General features: G+C 35.4%; 1 protein-coding gene across 1 annotated transcript in view; it reads right to left on the bottom strand.

Moving 5' to 3' along the window:
• LOC149808382 (uncharacterized) overlaps positions 1 to 21,660 on the bottom strand; it is a 425,114-nt gene that overhangs the window by 266,561 nt on the left and 136,893 nt on the right. Inside the window, exon 3 of the mRNA XM_089968015.1 lies at positions 18,908 to 19,618. Coding sequence (XP_089824141.1) covers positions 18,908 to 19,618 — 711 coding nt within the window. The remainder of the gene's footprint in view (positions 1 to 18,907; positions 19,619 to 21,660) is intronic.

Consider the following 21,660-nt stretch of genomic DNA (forward strand, 5'->3'; position numbering starts at 1 on the left):
TATGAGACTTCCAATGGACCATGAAACTTCCAATGGACTATGAAACTTCCAATGGACTATGCTTCTTCATAATGTATAAGGATATAGTGCTATCAATACAACCATACCTGATGTTAGTACAGTTCTAGTTTTGTTAGATGGTTCCAGTCATCCTCAACACCCATTGCTCAATGTTTTAGGAGATGAGTGTTTAACAAGAGACCTAATTTACCTAAGAATGCAGTCACATGGGATGTTGATACTGTAGTCACATGGGAGGTTGATATTGTAGTCACATGGGATGCTGATATTGTAGTCAGATGGAATATTGATATTGTAGTCAGATGGAATATTGATATTGTAGTCACATTGGATGTTGATATTGTAGTCACATGGTATGTTAATATTGTAGTCAGATGGAATATTGATACTGCAGTCACATTGGATGTTGATATTGTAGTCACATGGGATGTTGATATTGTAGTCACATGGGATGTTGATACTGTAGTCACATGGTATGTTGATATTGTAGTCAGATGGAATATTGATACTGTAGTCACATTGGATGTTGATATTGTAGTCACATGGGATGTTGATATTGTAGTCACATGGGATGTTGATATTGTAGTCACATGGGATGTTGATATTGTAGTCAGATGGAATATTGATACTGTAGTCACATTGGATGTTGATATTGTAGACACATGGCATCTTAATATTGTAGTCACATGGGATGTTGATATTGTAGTCACATGGAATGTTGATATTGTAGTCACATGGGATGTTGATACTGTAGTCACATGGTATGTTGATATTGTAGTCAGATGGAATATTGATACTGTAGTCACATTGGATGTTGATATTGTAGTCACATGGGATGTTGATATTGTAGTCACATGGGATGTTGATATTGTAGTCACATGGGATGTTGATACTGTAGTCACATGGTATGTTGATATTGTAGTCAGACGGAATATTGATATTGTAGTCACATGGGATGTTGATATTGTAGTCACATGGGATGCTGATTTTTTGCTAAGACAATTAAGTGGTTTTCACAAGTTCATAAATTTCCTCTGAAATTTCTCTGGTACTATTGATTATAATTCTGGCACTGCTTTCTGGGAATAAAAGGCAAATCCTTCATTTCTTAGATCTTAGAAATTTAGAGGTAAATGGCAACAACATTACCTGTAACAGGAGGTTATCTTTTTAAGCAGTCATGTACAGAAAATCATTGGTGAAATTTGCGTAACAGTGTATGCTTCAGGCAGATGAAGCTTGTACAGTCACTACTCTTGTGGATATAGGCTAGGACACAGATTATTAAAATGAAATGAAACTTTTTGCTTCCAGGCTCATTTTCAGTCTGCGAGCAAGGACACTATTTCAAGATGACAAAAATCCACCTTACAAGCCGGTAGCATCAATACTGATATTTTACACAACATAGTACAAGAGTGGTATTCACTAGTGCTACTTTTCACACAAGGTACCTGTGTCTACAAGATTTAAAATGGCTTGATGGAGCAGAGACTCGACTATCCTGAAATAATATCAGTAACTAACTTGACTTCCATTTAAAAATTCATCACATGCATTTACCATGTTCAGTTCAATTATTGTCTGCATACTAAATTCTATGATTTACGATAAGCCATGATTTTGCTTCTGTCACAGGATACACTCTAAACATCTTTTGGGATCCCTTAGGGTATTACAAATTGAATGAAATCAGAAAATTAAACACTACTTATTAACTTGAACTTATTAATTTGATGATAATTTTATTGAACCTTTAGCACTATAAAGATCAGATGACCAACCAGCCTCTGTCTCTCATTTCTGGTTGTTTTCCTTTAATGACCAATTTATTTTTTCTAGCATCTTTAACATGTAATCAGCGTTGAACTTTGGTTGAGATGTCAGGGAGACATTTTATTCATCTATGTCCCCCTATAACAATTAAACTATGAGGATTTATGAAATGGGTGGGGGACAATTACAGCTGGGGGGGAAGGAGTTTGTCCATTTGGCAGCCCACTCAAGGGGCAATGCTGTTTAATTATATACAATTACGTTTTTTTACTTGATACAAACTGCAAACTGAATGGACCCAGATATGCCATAAAATAATGTGCTGGTAGATCTGGGTCTATACAGTATGTCTGGAGTAATCAGTAGAACAAACATCATAAATCTTGATCTGCCAGCACATTATGCAAAGACTGATCAGGGTCTATGTTGCTTACAGCTGGACTGGACTTATAAGCAAGTATATATGATACATTACAACTGAAGAGCAAATTCACCAGTGGTTTGCAATGTCAATCAAAAGAAGTTTTTAACAAATTCTTCAATTGACAGAAATATTACCCCTGGCATTCAACATTGTTTTCTTGTTCAGACAATTCAGACAATGTCAGTGACCAATTCAGTGACCAGATGTGAAACCCATTAACAAAACTTTACACCAACTGTGTTCACTTCAAAAGTCTGACCAGGTCATAAACTGACCACTGGGCAACCACACTGCAGTTATATTCATTATTGTGCATAACCTAGCAACACATGATACATTTAACCCATGAACAGTGACTGGGACAATGTAACTCCAACTTTGTCCATTTCTCTCTTACTTTTCTGCCAATAAAACCTGCCACCAGTATCACTTCAATGAGACTCTGATGGGTTTATGGCCCTTTTTTCTCTGTTTTATGCTGCATACAGTAATTAAGATGCAGTTATAATGTGTGTCCCCTGTTTTTCTCATTAGAGTGATCCAGTAAAAATCCAGTGGTAACAGACATTAAGAGAAATTGGAGCCAGACAGCAGAATAACATAAAAACAATGGAAGACCAATTGCCAGATTTCTCATCATGTCTGTTCCACATTTGTAAATGTGTGGTTTTACCATTTAGTGTAAATTCAGATTAAATTAGCCATGTGATACTCCAAAATGGTTCAGTTTGAAATCTAACTGCAACCAGGCTCTATTCCAGGACATGCCAGTGCAGGATTCAAGCAATTCACACATCACATTTTCAAGGCCAACTTTATGTATGCAGTAAGTCCCTCCTTTATTTAGAAAATTCCCACCATTTTAAAGTTTTTAACAAAGGAAGGAATTTGCTCCCTAAATGTTAATTTATAAAATAGACCCTGTGTAACACTATGTTGACACTGCCTGCTGATACCAGTATACATATTATTATTCAGTCCTGAAAACAACATTTGTCTCTCACAAGTGTCAGGTGAGGTAGGTCAAGTGACTTCTCTAATCAGTTACATGCACTTTAAAACAGATTCATGAATGAAAATGGATGTTGTTTCTTTAATAGATGGCAAAATATCCAATAATCTGCTCTTGTCTTGGCACGGAATACAGGTTTAAAAAACTGGCCCTATTCTATAAAGCCATCATGCACAGTAATTTCATCAATCGTCAAGGAGATTCTGGGTTTTTTCCTTTAACGAGTAATATTTAGTTCTAATGTCCTCAGTATAGTGTAGGACAAGAACAACTCGGTAACAAAAGTTTCAAATCACATCTAGCAGGACAAAGTGACTAAATGAAGAATCTCAAGGTCTGTTATGCATTGACAGCAGTGGCAGTGACGTACTGGTGTCGGCTACATACATACAGCCAGAACTTTCTTGGCAACTACGAAGTCAAAAAACACTGTGAAAGCACATCTTTCAAGACTAAAGAATACAGCAGATCTGCAAAAATTTCCAAGATTTAAATAAAAACTGTGACTTTGTTATTTACCTATTTTTTAATGTCTGTAGCATTCAATACTTTCCAAACATAATGGCAGAGATAAAGTGTTTTCCAAGTCCTCAACCATTTGTATGACCTCTGATTGGCAAATGATGTTGATTTCAAAAGGTGATCAACAAAAACTGGGAAGTCCATTACACAAGACCACTGAAAAGTATCTCAGTTCCCATTCAGAAGGGCCAGATTTGGGAGCATTTTCTCCTGGTCAATTAAGACCAACTCCTTTATCCATTTGACTGTCTTCTTAACCCTTATGAAGCCTGTAACAAGGAGTGGCATTCCCATATGTTTCACCATTGATTAGAAAATCAACAACTGTGACAACTAGCTCAATGTCAGTAGACTTTACATGCCTTTGACACACAACTGTGACAACTAGCTCAATGTCAGCAGACTTTACTTGCCTTTGACACACAACTGTGACCACTAGTTCAATGCCAGTAGAATTTACATGCCTTTGACACACAACTGTGACCACTAGCTCAATGTCAGTAGAATTTACATGCCTTTGACACACAACTGTGACCAATAACTCAATGTCAGTAGAATTTACATGCCTTTGACACACAACTGTGACCACTAGCTCAATGTCGGTAGAATTTACATGCCTTTGACACACAACTGCGACCACTAGCTCAATGTCAGTAGAATTTACAGGCCTTTGACACACAACTGTGACAACTAGCTCAATGTCAGTAGACTTTACATACCTTTGACACGCAACTGTGACCACTAGCTCAATGTCAGTAGAATTTACATGCCTTTGACACACAACTGTGACAACTAGCTCAATGTCAGTAGAATTTACATGCCTTTGACACACAACTGTGACCACTAGCTCAATGTCAGTAGAATTTACATGCCTTTGACACACAACTGTGACCACTAGCTAAATGTCAGTAGAATTTACATGTCTTTGACACACAACTGTGACAACTAGCTCAATGTCTGTAGACTTTACATGCCTTTGACACACAAGTGTGACCACTGGCTCAATGTATGCAAAAGAACGTTGTCCATATGACTTTGTTTTCGTAGGGGGAATAATGAGTATATGATTGTCAGAAGAGGAGTGTAAGTATCTTGCTGGTGTGTACACATGGGTGAGGTCAGAGAGGTATGTAGGACTGGAGTCCGCCGGTGAAATGTAGCACAGAGAACAAATTGTGTATTTGATTCTGGATTGAATGGATAGCCAGTGTCAGGTACGGAGCAGTGGGAAGGTGTACTCTAAGTATGATCCAAGCAGCTGTGTTTTGAACTTTTTGAAGTTTCTGAAGTAGATATTGAGATGAACCATACATAACTGAGTTACAATTGGAGTTATATAATGGCAGATCTAGGTTACACTGTTGACAGTTATGATCTAGGTTACACTGTTGACAGTTATGAAATGCTATTACACAGTGGCTTATCTGGGTGTATACAGTCATGTACATGTTGTAGATCAACACATGCAGTAAATTCCATCCCAATCTAAAATGGAAACTGTTTAAGAAATGTATCAATAAACACAAGATGTGCCAGTTTCAATAATAAATGTAAAATTTGTCAGCTTTCCAGACTAGAATGAAAAATTATAATTCTTAGCAATATTTTCCAGCATAAGACACACTCATCTCTTGCATAATTTCTACCTAGCCAACTTTATCACTTTCTTAACTCTATCCTCCTATTACAGCTCTTAAGAAATTCCTAAGATAATTAGTCCGATTCTCACTGGCATGTTATCAAATGCAACTGTAACTGTTTGCATCTGATAACTGACTAACTTAATCAAGATAGAATTCACACAATGTGTCAGTTTATCAACACATCACAGGTATTTAAATATTTTCCCTTTCCTCTTTGAAGATTAAAATAGCTTACCTTTTGCTACCACTTAGAAATATCAAGCTTAAAGTTAAAATTTATGATCACAAGGCTGAAATATAGTTCCTTCAAAAGAAAATGAAATAACTGTGAAGGTCATCTCCGCATATTGAGAAATGGCAGAATAAAACTATATTCTTTTCATTTATTTAAATTTAGTATAGAAATTTGTTTGTGTTGTTTTAATTTTTTATTGTTTGTCAACGAAATAATTATGCTATGATTTCATTTCAACTAATCTTGAAATTTTGGTCTTGTGTTGTTGTAGGTTTAACACCATTTTTCAGCAAAAGATATGTTACACATGGCAGCCATTATACCTGGTGAAGGAAGAACCAAGGAAAACCCCGTTAAGAAACAATAACCCATGGAAGCTACTGACAAGCTTTCTCACATACCCACATAGGCCCAGACTGAGACTTGAACCCATATGGATAGATGTGATATGGCAGTGATTGGTAAGGCACTCTGTCACCTGGGGCCCCTGTTTATCCCTGCACAAATGTGAGTGCTAACTCAGGAATTTTTAAGTTCAGTACAAACATTCAGATTAATATCAGCAGGATTTACACCCCTTTGACACACAACAGGGACCACTAGCTCAATGTTAGTAGAATTTATGTGCCTTTGACACACAACTGTGACCACTAGCTCAATGTTGGTAGAATTGACATGCCTTTGACACACAACTGTGACCACTAGCTCAATGTTGGTAGAATTGACATGCCTTTGACACACAACTGTGACCACTAGCTCAATGTTGGTAGAATTGACATGCCTTTGACACACAACTGTGACCAATAGCTCAATGTTGGTAGAATTTACATGCCTTTGACACACAACTGTGACCACTAGCTCAATGTTGGTAGAACTGACATGCCTTTGACACACAACTGTGACCATAAGCTAAATGTCAATAGAATTTACATGCCTTTGACACACAACTGTGACCACTAGCCCAATGTCGGTAGAATTTACATGCCTTTGACACATAACTGTGACCACTAGCTCAATGTCAGTAGAATTTACATGCCTTTGACACGCAACTGTGACCATGATCTAAATGTCAATAGAATTTACATGCCTTTGACACACAACTGTGACCACTAGCTCAATGTCAGTAGAATTTACATGCCTTTGACACACAACTGTGACCACTAGCTAAATGTCAGCCAATGTCAGTAGAATTTACATGCCTTTGACACGCAACTGTGACCATGATCTAAATGTCAATAGAATTTACATGCCTTTGACACACAACTGTGACCACTAGCCCAATGTCGGTAGAATTTACATGCCTTTGACACATAACTGTGACCACTAACTCAATGTCAGGAGAATTTACATGCCTTTGACACACAACTGTGACCACTAGCTAAATGTCAGCCAATGTGAGTAGAATTTACATGCCTTTGACACACAAATGTGACCATGAGCTAAATGTCAGTAGAATTTACAGGCCTTTGACACACAACTGTGACCACTAGATCAATGTCGATAGAATTTACATGCCTTTGACACACAAATGTGACCACTAGCTCAATGTTGGTAGAATTTACATGCCTTTGACACACAACTGTGACAATAGCTCAATGTCAGTAGAATTTACATGCCTTTGATGCACAACTGGGACCATGAGCTAAATGTCAGTAGAATTTACATGCCTTTGACACGCAACTGTGACCAATAACTCAATGTCAGTAGACTTTACATGCCTTTGACACACAACTGTGACCATGAGCTAAATGTCAGTAGAATTTACATGTCTTTGACACACAACTGTGACCACTAGCTCAATGTCAGTAGACTTTACATGCCTTTGACACACAGCTGTGACCAATAGCTCAATGTCAGTAGAGTTTACATGCCTTTGACACACAACTGTGACCATGAGCTAAATGTCAGTATTTACATGCTTTGACACACAAGTGTGACAACTAGCTCAATGTTGGTAGAATTTACATGCCTTTGACACACAACTGTGACCAATAGCTCAATGTCAGTAGAATTTACATACCTTTGACACACAACTGTGACCAACAGCTCAATGTCAGTAGAATTTACATGCCTTTGACACACAAATGTGACCATGAGCTAAATGTCAGTAGAATTTACAGGTCTTTGACACACAACTGTGACCACTAGCTCAATGTTGGTAGAATTTACAGGTCTTTGACACACAACTGTGACCACTAGCTCAATGTTGGTAGAATTTACATGCCTTTGACACACAACTGTGACAACTAGCTCAATGTCAGTAGAATTTACATGCCTTTGACACACAACTGTGACAACTAGCTCAATGTCGGTAAAACTGACATGCCTTTGACACACAACTGTGACCATGAGCTAAATATCAGTAGAATTTACATGCCTTTGACACACAACTGTGACCACTAGCTCAATGTCAGTAGAATTTACATGCCTTTGACACACAACTGTGACCACTAGCTAAATGTCAGTAGAATTTACATGCCTTTGACACACAACTGTGACAACTAGCTCAATGTTGGTAGAATTTACATGCCTTTGACACACAACTGTGACCATGAGCTAAATATCAGTAGAATTTACATGCCTTTGACACACAACTGTGACCACTAGCTCAAAGTCAGTAGAATTTACATGCCTTTGACACACAACTGTGACCACTAGCTAAATGTCAGTATAATTTACATGCCTTTGACACACAACTGTGACCACTAGCTCAATGTTGGTAGAATTTACATGCATTTAACCAATTCTTTTAGCACCTCCTTTACTTGATTTCATTGCCATTAACATATTAGTACAAAGCAGGTCTACCTTTAATTGATTACAACACTTTTGCAAGTTGCAGATCAAAACACAGTTTCCACTTGATTAGGTCCTCAATGAAACACTCAAAGACATGGTTTTGAAAGTCAACTGACATTTTCAAAGTTTAATAGAAGATGCTATATCACTTACATGATGAAAACAATGAAATGGAATACAAATATAAAACTGAAACTTTAATTTTGTTTAAGACATAGTTGGTATTTATTTCCTAAGGCATTACCACTAGTAGGTATTTATTTCCTAAAGTGTTGCCACTAGTAGGCATTACCAATATTTTCATTAATCCATGTTTCAACCTATGTTGTCATTCACTGTATACAGAAAATTTGTTTTACAAAGATAATTTAACAATATATATGATTTCTAATAAAAGGTTCAGAATTTCGTGATGCCAATTTCAAATTTGTATGCCCTAATCACCCTTTTCGACAACAAAGCCAGTTATATATATCAAGGTTTCATTTATCAATTGTTATCATGATTTTTTTTCTTCAGATTTATCTAATAGGGGCCAATATTGCACTATCTGATGCACAAAATAAAGGGATCCACACTTTTCCCTGCATTATAAACACTTATCCCTGCATTATAAGCATGAATGCTAAATCAGGGATCAGTGTACATGGTCCAAATCAGTGTGCATGGTCTAAATCAGCACACATGTACTAAATCAGTGTGCATGGTCTAAATCAGTGTGCATGGTCTTAATCAGTGTACATGGTCTAAATCAGTGTACTTTATTATGATGGTCTAAATCAGTGTGCATGGTCTAAATCAGTGTGCATGGTCTAAATCAGGATACATGGTCTAAATCAGTGTGCATGATCTTAATCAGTGTACATGGTCTAAATCAGTGTACTTTAGTATGATGGTCTAAATCAGTATGCATGATCTTAATCAGTGTACATGGTCTAAATCAGTGTACATGGTCTAAATATTACATGAAAATCAGCCACTACCCAGATATGAAGTGGACTAAATAACAAGGTAAGTTCAGCACCACTAAGAATAATACAGATATTCCATATATATCTACCACTAGTTATCTATTGCTGTTATTCTAGCCAATAGACCATGAACCAGTGTCAAGCTGGGTTACATATTAATCATAAAATAATCATACCTGCCAAGCTATGGTTGCCTAACATTGAGGAATTTATTATTGAGTTATGCAGGTCCATACAATACTACTGAGTAATGCAAAGTCCATATAACATTACTGAGTAATGCAAAGTCCATATAACATTACTAAGTAATGCCTGTCGCACATGCCCTTTTGGGCACATGCGACATAAATCCAAGTAATCAATCAATCATCTGAGTAATGCAAAGTCCATATAACATTACTGAGTAATGCAAAGTTCATTTAACATTACTGACTAATGTAAAGTCTATATAACATTACTCAGTAATGGAAAGTTAATATAATATTATTGAGTTATGCAAGTTTATATAACATTATTGAGTTATGCATGTTCATATAACTTGGCTGAGTTAAGCAAAGTTATATAACACTGTTGAGCTATATTATCAACATTATTGAGTTATGCAAAGTCCATATAACATGAGTTATTTTGAGTTACATAACATTACTTAGTTATGCAAAGTCCATGTAACACTACTGAATAATGGAAGTCCATAGAACATTACTGAATTATGCAAAGTCCATACAATATAACTGAGGTATACAGAGTCCAAATAACATTATATAATAGAATCTTAAACTCATATTCACTTAACATGAAAATAGCTGAAAAAACAACATACCACATAAAATATATTACGAATACTTGTGTAAGATTTGCACTATCTTTCATCCTATTTCCCTGAAATTGTTCACAATCAACTGTAAATAGCTTCATGAAAAATGTTACAGTTTCCAACACAATGCAGTGCCAGTGAGCAAGTGTGATCTTCTCTGCTCCAGCAATATGCTAAATTATCAAGAAACTTTTTAAAATATATAAGCTGATTTTTTGCCATATTCGGTGGTGAAAATGATCCATTAAAATACTGCCTTGATTTCTTGGTGTCTAAGAAGTATTTTTTTAAAAGAACTTGCAAATAAATGGCTAAGTTGAAGTCCATGTAATTCTGTAGCCAAGTTGAAGTCCAATTAATTCTGTAGCCAAGTTGAAGTCCATATAATTCTGTAGCCAAGCTGAAGTCCATATACATGTAATTCTGTAACCAATTCAATGAAAATCTTGTCTATATATTAGTATAAAGGTAAGGACCTGTGTTTTACGTAATCTTGTCTATATATTAGTATAAAGGTAAGGACCTGTGTTATATGTAATCTTGTCTATATATTAGTATAAAGGTAAGGACCTGTGTTATACGTAATCTTGTCTATATATTAGTATAAAGGTAAGGACCTGTGTTATATGTAAGCACTCAAAGATATATTTTTAATTTCATTTTGATGGTTCATACTTTAGGAGTAAAGTGTTTACAATTATTCTATATACATGTCTTTGTAAAAAGGCCATGAAGAGACAAAGCATTTCCTTTTCTTGGAAACGCTGTGGCATGTAAACCTGCTCATGTGTGATGACACATATTTGAAAAATGAGAACACTGGCAAATAAATTACCCAAGAAAGAACACATATTAGCCAGCTACATAGCTATAGATATAAAATTACATTTTTGTGGGATTTTTGGAGGGGAGGATGTCAGTTTAGGTCCATTATCCCTGCTCTGGTAGGACACAACCTTTGTAGACATGAGAAATGGAACGAGCTTTAATGTCAACACATATACTCAAATTCTGCATCTAATATCCCCATATATGTCTAACTATACACTGGCTATTGGACACATATGGTACACTAAACATTTTGTATCCAATGTCACCAAGTTTAACTATACACTGACTATTGGGCATTTACACTAATAATTTAGTGTTCAATGTCCCTAAGTTTAACTATACACTGACTATTGTAAATACATTGTGTATCAGTTAGTATTCTCCAAGATAATTTATCGAGTTTAAACTAATAGTTTCACAAAATTTGCATTTCCCAGCTATATTAGTGAAATTTCTACAACAGACCTGAGTCCTCAACTGGACTTAACATGGGAAAGATCATATATACTGGACTGAACACAACAGTCCATAAATACTTAACATGGAACAGTCCATTTATATTGGACTTAACTCACAACAGACCATTCATATTGCACTTAACAAAGAATATTCCATACATACTAAACTTAATACAGAATAGTCCATACATACTGGACTGAATACAGAATAGTCCATATATATTGGACTTAACAGAATAGGCCTTACATACTGGACTTAAAACAGAATAGTCCATAATACTGGACTGAATACAGAATAGTCCATACATATTGGACTGAACAGAATAGTCCATACATGATGGACATAAAATATTCAAGACTTTCCCTTTAGCTCTTGATACATGTAGAATTTTTGTGTGGGCAGAATGCTTACATGACCAATGCATATATACCATATCCCAACTAATGCAGCAATGTTTACCAAAATTTCTAAATGTCCATACAGTAAATAACCAAAATCATCCAGTTAAACTGATTTTATAAAACTCAACCTTTCCTGTTATCTGCAGGTCCAACTTAAAGCTGAGAGCTATTTATAGGTAAGCCACTGACAAATTGAACACAGTACCTCTCAACTTAAGATGTAAGCCACTGACAAAGTGAACACAGTACCTCTCAATTTAAGATGTAAGCCACTGACAAAGTGAACACAGTACCTCTCAACTTAAGATGTAAGCCACTGACAAAGTGAACACAGTACCTCTCAACTTGAGATGTAAGCCACTGAAAAAGCAAACACAGTGCCTGACTCAGCTTGAGATGTAAGCCACTGAAAAAGTGAACACAGTATCTCACTCAGTTTGAGTACACATTACCTCACTCAGCTTGAGACAGTGACAAAGTGAACATACTACCACACTCAGCTTGAGATGTGAGCCACTGACAAAGTGGGAACAGTGCTTAACTCAGCTAGAGACACTGACAAAGTGAACATAGTACCTCATGCAGCTTGAAATGTAAGCCTCTGACAAAGTGAACACAGTACCTCACTCAAATTGAGATGTAAGGCTCTGACAAAGTGAACACAGTACCTCACTCAAATTGAGATGTAAGCCTCTGACAAAGTGAACACAGTACCTCACTCAAATTGAGATGTAAGCCTCTGACAAAGTGAACACAGTACCTTACTCAGCTTGAGATTTAAGCCACCAACAAAGTGAACACTGTACCTCACTCAGTTTGAGACCTTCATCTGCAGTCTTTTACCTCTTATTCTGAAAGGATTCAGTCTGTAACAAATGCCTGTGTTGAATATAGTAACATAGCTGGTAATGTGTAAATAATATTCCTGTATACTTCTGCAACATGCATGTAGAAAAAATCTATAATGTAACTGGTTGTACTGCCTGGACATCCACACTGCTAGACATGCACAATATCTGAACATGCACACAGGCTGGACAACATACCTGGTGCAATTTTTTTAAAAGGGTTATTGATTTTGTAATGAATTATTGGTAGTAAACAAAACCAAGCTTTTTACACAAGTAAATGTTACAGCCTTACTTCCAACAACATGTCTTCATACAAGTAAAATAACTAGGTAATTATCAGACACCAGGTGTACACAGGGCCAAAATCAACATCAACACAAGGTTCACCTACACTTGCTGAAATATCAGGTATCAGGTGAAAACAGGACCTAAATCTATATAACACCAGACACATAATACAGGACCTAAATCTATATAACACCAGACACATAATACAGGACCTAAATCTATATAACACCAGACACATAATACAGGACCTAAATCTATATAACACCAGATACATAATACAGGACCTAAATCTACATAACACTAGACACATAATACAGGACCTAAATCTATATAACATCAGACACATAATACAGGACCTAAATCTATATAACACCAGACACATAATACAGGACCTAAATCTATATAACACCAGACACATAATACAGGACCTAAATCTATATAACACCAGACACATAATACAGGACCTAAATCTATATAACACCAGCTACATAATACAGGACTTAAATCTATATAACACCAGATACATAATACAGGACCTAAATCTATATAACACCAGATACATAATACAGGACTTAAATCTATATAACACCAGCTACATAATACAGGACTTAAATCTATATAACACCAGATACATAATACAGGACCTAAATCTATATAACACCAGATACATAATACAGGACCTAAATCTATATAACACCAGATACATAATACAGGACATAAATCTATATAACACCAGATACATAATACAGGACCTAAATCTATATAACACCAGATACATAATACAGGACATAAATCTATATAACACCAGATACATAATACAGGACCTAAATCTATATAACATCAGATACATAATACAGGACCTAAATCTATATAATACCAGATACATAATACAGGACCTAAATCTATATAACATCAGATACATAATACAGGACCTAAATCTATATACAACCAGATACATAATACAGGACCTAAATCTATATAACACCAGACACATGTACATTTGCTGATCAGCACTGAGTGAATATATTCTTTTGTAACAACAAAATAAGTTTGACAATCATTTTGGTAATGGATTCTTGTAACCATTTCTCATTTCACTAAGAATTACAATGAAGAAAATTTATTTCAAATTTGGATGTGGCCTGCCATCTTGCCATGTCCTACACCTGACCTTTTACATCATATGGATGGCTCTTTTCTCTCCAGAAGAATTATTCTATGTCCTAGGCATAAAATATGCATTAACATGGTATGTGGTATTCTATTACCAGTGATTTCTTGATAAAGTTTAAGCTTTAGCCATGATGGGAGGACTAGTTTCATCAACAGCAATAATTATTGATCTCATATTAATGATTCCTGCAAAAATTATGAAACCTATCACCAAATCAAAGCCTGACTGTGTAAATACAAGCTACTCTTGTAGATTTAGTTACTTCCAGCTGCCTATGATGCTCAGACATCCATCCAGTTCTCATTATTCCCTGCATGTTTTTATACAACATGGCAACTTTGAACATGTATCAATTTGCATATTTAAATCAATTTTTTTCTTTTGACCACTGGAGTGTTACATGATCATAGGAACAGATGGTCCTCCCATTATGTATTGCCTCTTGACTTTTTTATATCATCCTACAGCCAATAAAGTGAAACAACAATACTGTCTAGAATTGTTTGTACCCTATAATCCTAACCTAAAATAACTGTACCCTATAATCCTAACCTAATATGACTATACCCTATAATCCAAACCTGAAATAACTGTATCCTATAATCCAAACCTAAAATAACTTTATACTATAATCCAAACCTAAAATAACTTTGTCCTATAATCCAAACCTAAATTAACTGTACCCTATAATCTAAACCTAGAATAACTGTACCCTATAATCTAAACCTAGAATAAATTTATCATATAATCCAAACCTAAAATAACTGTACCCTATAATCTAAACCTAAAATAACTGTACCCTATAATCTAAACCTAGAATAAATTTATCGTATAATCCAAACCTAAAATAACTGTACCCTATAATCTAAACCTAAAATAAATTTATCGTATAATCCAAACCTAAAATAACTGTACCCTATCATCTAAACCTAAAATAACTGTACCCTATAATCTAAACCTACAATAACTGTACCCTATAATCTAAACCTACAATAACTGTACCCTATAATCTAAACCTAAAATAACTTTACCCTATAATCCAAACCTAAAATAACTGTTCCCTATAATCCAAACCTAAAATAACTGTTCCCTATAATCCAAACCTAAAATAACTGTACCCTATAATCCAAACCTGGTATAACCGTACCCTATAATCCAAACCTAAACAACAAGACTGTCTTGAATTGTTTGTACCCTCTACTTTTTCAAACACTATCAATCCATAAATTAAACTATAATTTTTTTTTTATTTTTAAAAAGAACTCTTTCTTGTTCTTGTTCTTCTTCTTCTTCTTTAGGGATTAATGCCATTTTTCAGCAAAAGATAGGCTACACATGGCAGCCAGTATAAATGGTAGAGGAAGAACCTGGGATAACCACCAACCCACAAGAAACTACTGGCAAGATTTCTCACATACCAACATGGGTTAAACTCGAGACTCAAACTAACACAGACAGAGGTGAGATGGCAATAATCAGTAACAGTGAGTGTTTAGACCACCCAGCCACCCAGGTGAGATGGCAATAATCAGTAGCAGTGAGTGCTTTAGACCACCCAGCTACCTGGGTCTCCCTTTTTCTTGTTAAAATAATGTGCAGTTGAATAAAAGAGAACAGGGAACAGCATATTATATACATGTACCTGTTCATAGTTCTCTATGTAACAACTATTATAGTATTGCTGATACATGAACTTATTGACCAGTGGGTTTTGGTCCTTTGGTCAAGGTATAAAGTCTTGAACCATTATTTCCTTGTCAGACTCACCATGACCATGACCTTCAGATCCCAGAACTACAGATTTCTTAATGGTCATGACCTTCAGATCCCAGTACTACAGATTTCTTAATGGCCATGACCTTCAGATCCCAGAACTAATGATTTCTAAATTAATCTAAGTGTAAGCCATCCCAAAAATTGTTCAAGGACCTTCCTCAAGGCAAAAGTTAATCTGTATCCATTTTTCTTGGAATGAAAGTGGTTGACCTTAGAACTTTTCATCTAAAACTCAACTGATCTTTTTCATACCCTAATAACAACACTTCCACAAACTTTAGTCTAGCTATAACTGGGAGTAAAGTTGTTATGCACAAGCCAATTTCCTTTTTCAGTCATAAATGACTCTGATCTGAGCCACTGACCCAAAATCAATATGCTTTTTTCTTGCCCAAAATTTAAGTCATTCATAATCTTTACACATGGCTGAAAACTGAAATTTTGTCCAGAAACTATTTTTCTTCTTTAAACTATAGTGACCTTAACCTTTGACATTAAATTCTGAAATAATTAGGTTCCTTTATTACCATAAGCAAAAGCCATTCATAACATTTGGTCCTAGTATTCGATAAAGAGCAAAAGTTACTTTACAGGAACCATTTTTATTCTTTTAGTCCGTTACCCTGACCTATGACCTTTGACTTTTTGATCCCAGAATTGCTAGACATTTCCTACCCCAAGTGCAAGCCATCCACAAACTTTGGTTCACACATCTGATGAAAAATTAATGTCATTTTGTAAATACCATTTTTCACCTTTCTAAATGTGACCTTTACCTTTGACAGTGTGTGTGTGTGTGTGCATGCATGCATGCTCATGCATGTGCATATATGTGTGCATGATTAGGATTTTAATGTAGCTTTAACAATTTTTCAGTCATAAGGCTAGGATGTCTGCAGTGTGGCAGTTTATAGTGTATCATGATGTCTCACACAGTCACATTATCCTCACACCAGGCTGACCAGTCCTAACACTAACTTCATAATGCTAGACACCAAGCAAGGCAACTGCAGGAACTAATTTTATAAGTCTTTGTGATGACTTGGCCTGGGTTCCAACCCATGACCTCCCACATCTGAGGCAGACACTCTAACCACTTAGGCTACCAGAGCGGTCATTTTATCTGCAAAATCAACAGGCTTGTGCTTATCCCAAGTACAAGCTCTCCACAATGTTTGCAATCTTTCTAGTAACTCCTTGTAAAATTTGGGATAAAAATAAGTCTACATTTTAAAATAAATTGGGAAAAAGTTGCATTTAATGCAGACATTTTACAAATAAATACAGTGTGAAATTTATGTAAATTACTGAAACACTGAACCTCCACTTGACTTACCTTCATCAATGTGAGCAATATTTTGCCTTGTGTACCTTACTGCCATTTTTAGGTGATTTCCATGATTTTACACTTATACATATTTGAATTCTTAGAAAAACCATGAGGTATTTGGAATAGAATCATGGCTTGTTGAATACTTTGATAAGGAGGTAGTCATCTGTGATACAGTTCTGAACATTCCAGCCCTGAAGGCTCTGGGACATTGCTGATTCTATGATGTGTATGAAGCAAGTGTCCCTAAGAGAGAGGGGACTTCTTCAAAGGCAGAGGGTTCTTAAAAGTTATTTAGGGTGGCCATCAGCTGTATTCTTAATATGTAAAACTAGAAATGTTTTCCTGCGAAATAGACACCCCTGCCAATATAACGTGACTAAAAGACATAAGTGCCGAGTCAAAATGGAGCCATCATTCCATTAAATTTTGCTGGAAATGGTGAAAATAGAGCTTGATGAGGTCTTCTTCATGCAAAGCCCAATGCCAAATCTGATCTCAATCCATTAAATCCTTCAGAATTGATTCAGTGGAAATGAAATCTGCCAAAGACAGGACATAAATGTACATAACATAACAGACAGACATGGATGCTATACATTTCAGCATGATAAATATGCAAAGATGTCAACCATTAAGAAACTGAAACAGGAATAGTACTTTTCTTTTTACATCTTTGTTCAACTTTCTCAGCTCAATTAAGCTGACATGATTTCTACCTGGTCAATATTCAGCTGGTTTGTGATACAAATTCTAGGGTTTGCTTTCATAAAAGAATTACATTCAGACATTATAAGCATTTCTGAGGTCCAGATATACAGCTTCATCTAATTCAAATAAAATATGAATGATTCCACCAAAATATGAATGATTCAACCAAAATATGAATGAATGATTGCACCAAAATATGAATGATTCCACCAAAATATGAATGATTCCACCAAAATCGGATAGTCTGGGTGATATCTATCGGACTTTCATAACATTAAGATAGGGAGATTTTCAATTTTTAAGGTGGAGGCTGTTTTTAAATGAAAACAGCATAAATAATAATATTCAATACTAAAAACTGCATATCCACCATTCTTTAACCTCACCAGTGCACCTGGTAAATCACTTTTAATAACTAGGTATCAACAGAAATGTCTCACTGCTTAATTATAAAAAAAATCACTTAATAAGCAATTGCTTATGGCAGATGTAAACAGCTTACGTGGTCCAATTAAACTCTGTTAATATTAATGAATGTTACAGATATTGCTAAGCTCATGATGAATCAACTAAGCATGAGATTTGCATGTTACTACATCTGTAAGGAACGATTCATCAAACTGAGTGGGGGGGATTCAAGCAACTGCACATTCTTGAGACAACAATGGGTATGAAAGTATATATAAAAAATTGGGTGACCACGCTTGCAATAATTTCTGTCCCTATGCCATTACTTTTTCATTGAATTCCTGTGTTTTTGCAGGAAGTGAAGACTACAAGAAGTACTAATATAGTTGATATGATGCAAGAAGCACATGGCATATTAAAACTGCAAGTATCATGAAAGTCAATAAAAAGCAAAGACTTACCTTTGTTGGATGTCTTATTTGCAGATTTTCTGGCTGCATCAACTGCAAAGCCTGCCTTTTTAGGTCAATAAGGCAATTGTTACACCTTTCACAGCAGATGCCACCTTGTTGTAACTTGTCACCGCTACCAGGGGACATTGCCACTTGTCTGTGCTTATTTCGAGAATACTTTTTGGGTGGGACTACATTGGTCAATGGCAACATTAGCCGTTCTTCAAATGCTGGAGGTGACATGCAACGTTTTAAGCCATATCCATTTGTAGGTGTTGAAGGGCGTCCAAAAACAAAAGGCACATTTCCCACTTCCACGTTGTCATTTGAATATCCTTGATTTGTTAAGGGGGAAATGGTTCCACATATTGGATACTCCACATCTGAGTTCGAATCAAATGATTTCATAGGTGATACTGAACTCGTACTTATATCACTACTACTTTCAAATATCTCTGAGCAACACTTCACATCACTTTGCTCCTCATCATTATTTGATAAAATCTCACCATCTTTGGTGTCTTTGGTGTCCAAAGGTTTAAAATCATTAACAAAATCATCTACATCTGTTTCAAGCACTCTCACCTGTTGAAGTGTGTTAATGTTTCGTCTTTTGCGGTTTGGAGTTGGGATATGTCTTATAACAGCCTGACCGCCAAACATGTGGGCAGCACTTTTGACGCTGCCCAATTCTAGATAACTAGCGTTTACATCATCGATCTGAAAATGGGAATAAAATAAATAAATTAACTGTCTTCAACTAGTGTGAATTGACCGCTAATTCATATGGTACTCATTTTCTTAGATTATATAAATGTTATAAACCATAGTTATGTAGACCAAGTTCATTTGTGAAGACAATATGAAATTAATTCTTTTTCCATTAAAAGCATAGCCACAAAAACTGATAACAATAACTTTTGCAAAGTCAAGTTACTTGAACTAAGTGGATATATCCTGACAAGATACATGAAACTATTTAATGTAAACAGTCTGGGTGTTATACAACACCAGTAAGTCAAGTTATTTCATCAATATTAAGTTATTTTATTGACATGAAGCCATTTTACCAATATGAAGCCTCTTTACTGACATGAAACTATTTTACCAACATAATGCTGTTTTACTGACATAAAGCTATTTTACCAACACAATGCTGTTTTATAGAATAAAGCTATTTTACCAAGATAAAGCTATTTTATCAACATGAAACTATTTAACTGACATGAAACTGTTTTACCCAGATAAAGCTATTTTATATTTTATCAACATGAAATCATTTAACTGACATGAAACCATTTTACCAACATGAAACTATTTTATTGACATGAAGCTGTTTTGCCAAGATAAAGCTATTATATCAACATGAAATCATTTAACTGACATGAAACCATTTTACCAACATGAAGCTATTTAACTGACAAGAAACTATTTTACCAACATGAAGCTATTTAACTGACATGAAACCATTTTAACAACATGAAGCTATTTAACTGACATGAGGCTATTTTGCCATGGATAAAAACACTCAAACATTAACACTCAATTATGTTTTAAGGTCTATGGAATAGACCAGTGACCTATAAAAATTGAACAACTAGATGTACCTTCAGAATTTAAGGATCTCGGGTAGACTTCAACAACTAGATGTACCTTATAAATTTAATGATTTACACCAGGCCTTAACAACTAGATGTACCTTTTGAATTTAAGGATCTAGGGTAGACCTCAACAACTAACTAGATGTACCTTCTGAATTTAAGGATCTAGGGTAGACCTCAACAACAAGATGTACCTTATGAATTTAAGGATCTAGGGTAGACCTCAACAACTAGATGTACCTTCAGAATTTAAGGATCTAGGGTAGACCTCAACAACTAGATGTACCTTATGAATTTAATGATTTAGGGTAGGCCTCAACTAGATGTACCTTCTGAACTTAATGATTTAGGATAGGCCTCAAATATATATACCTTCGGAACTTAATGATTTAGGATAGGCCTCAACTAGATATACCTTCTAAACTTAATAATTTAGGGTAGGCCTTAGCTAGATGTACCTTATGAATTTAATGATTTTGGATAGGCCTCAACTAGACATACCTTCTGAACTTAATGACTTAGGATAGGTTTTACAACTTGAGAACAGTCCCATTAACAGACTCACTGAATTCATTTCTTTAAATTTCTTCTCTCGCAGTTAAAATACAACCTGAAGTTGAAGATCTCTCTTGACCCATTATTGTCTTAATTGTCCTTAAAATTGACATGACCCATGACCTCATTTAACACCATAACATGGCCCAAGATCTCATTTAGCACAAAAACATGGCCTATGATTTCATTTAACACCATAATATGGCCTATGATCTCATTTAACACAATAACATGGTCCATGATCTCATTTAACACAATAACATGGTCCATGATCTCATTTAACACCATAACATGGCCCATGATCTCATTTAGCACAAGAACATGGCCTATGATATCATGTAATATTATAACATGGCACATGATATCATTTGACATTATAACATCACCCATGATATAATTTAACAACATAACATTGCCCATGATCTCATTTAACACCATAACATTGCCCATGATCTCATTTAACACCATAACATTTCCCATGATCTCATTTAACACCATAACATTGCCCATGGTCTCATTTGACACCATAACATGGTCTATGATCTCATTTAGCACCATAACATGGCCGTGATATTAATCATTATTTAATGCTATGATCTCTAACAT

This window comes from Sinohyriopsis cumingii, chromosome 1 (genome assembly GCF_028554795.1).
Source record: "Sinohyriopsis cumingii isolate HCF-2022 chromosome 1, ASM2855479v2, whole genome shotgun sequence".
NCBI lineage: Eukaryota > Metazoa > Mollusca > Bivalvia > Unionida > Unionidae > Sinohyriopsis > Sinohyriopsis cumingii.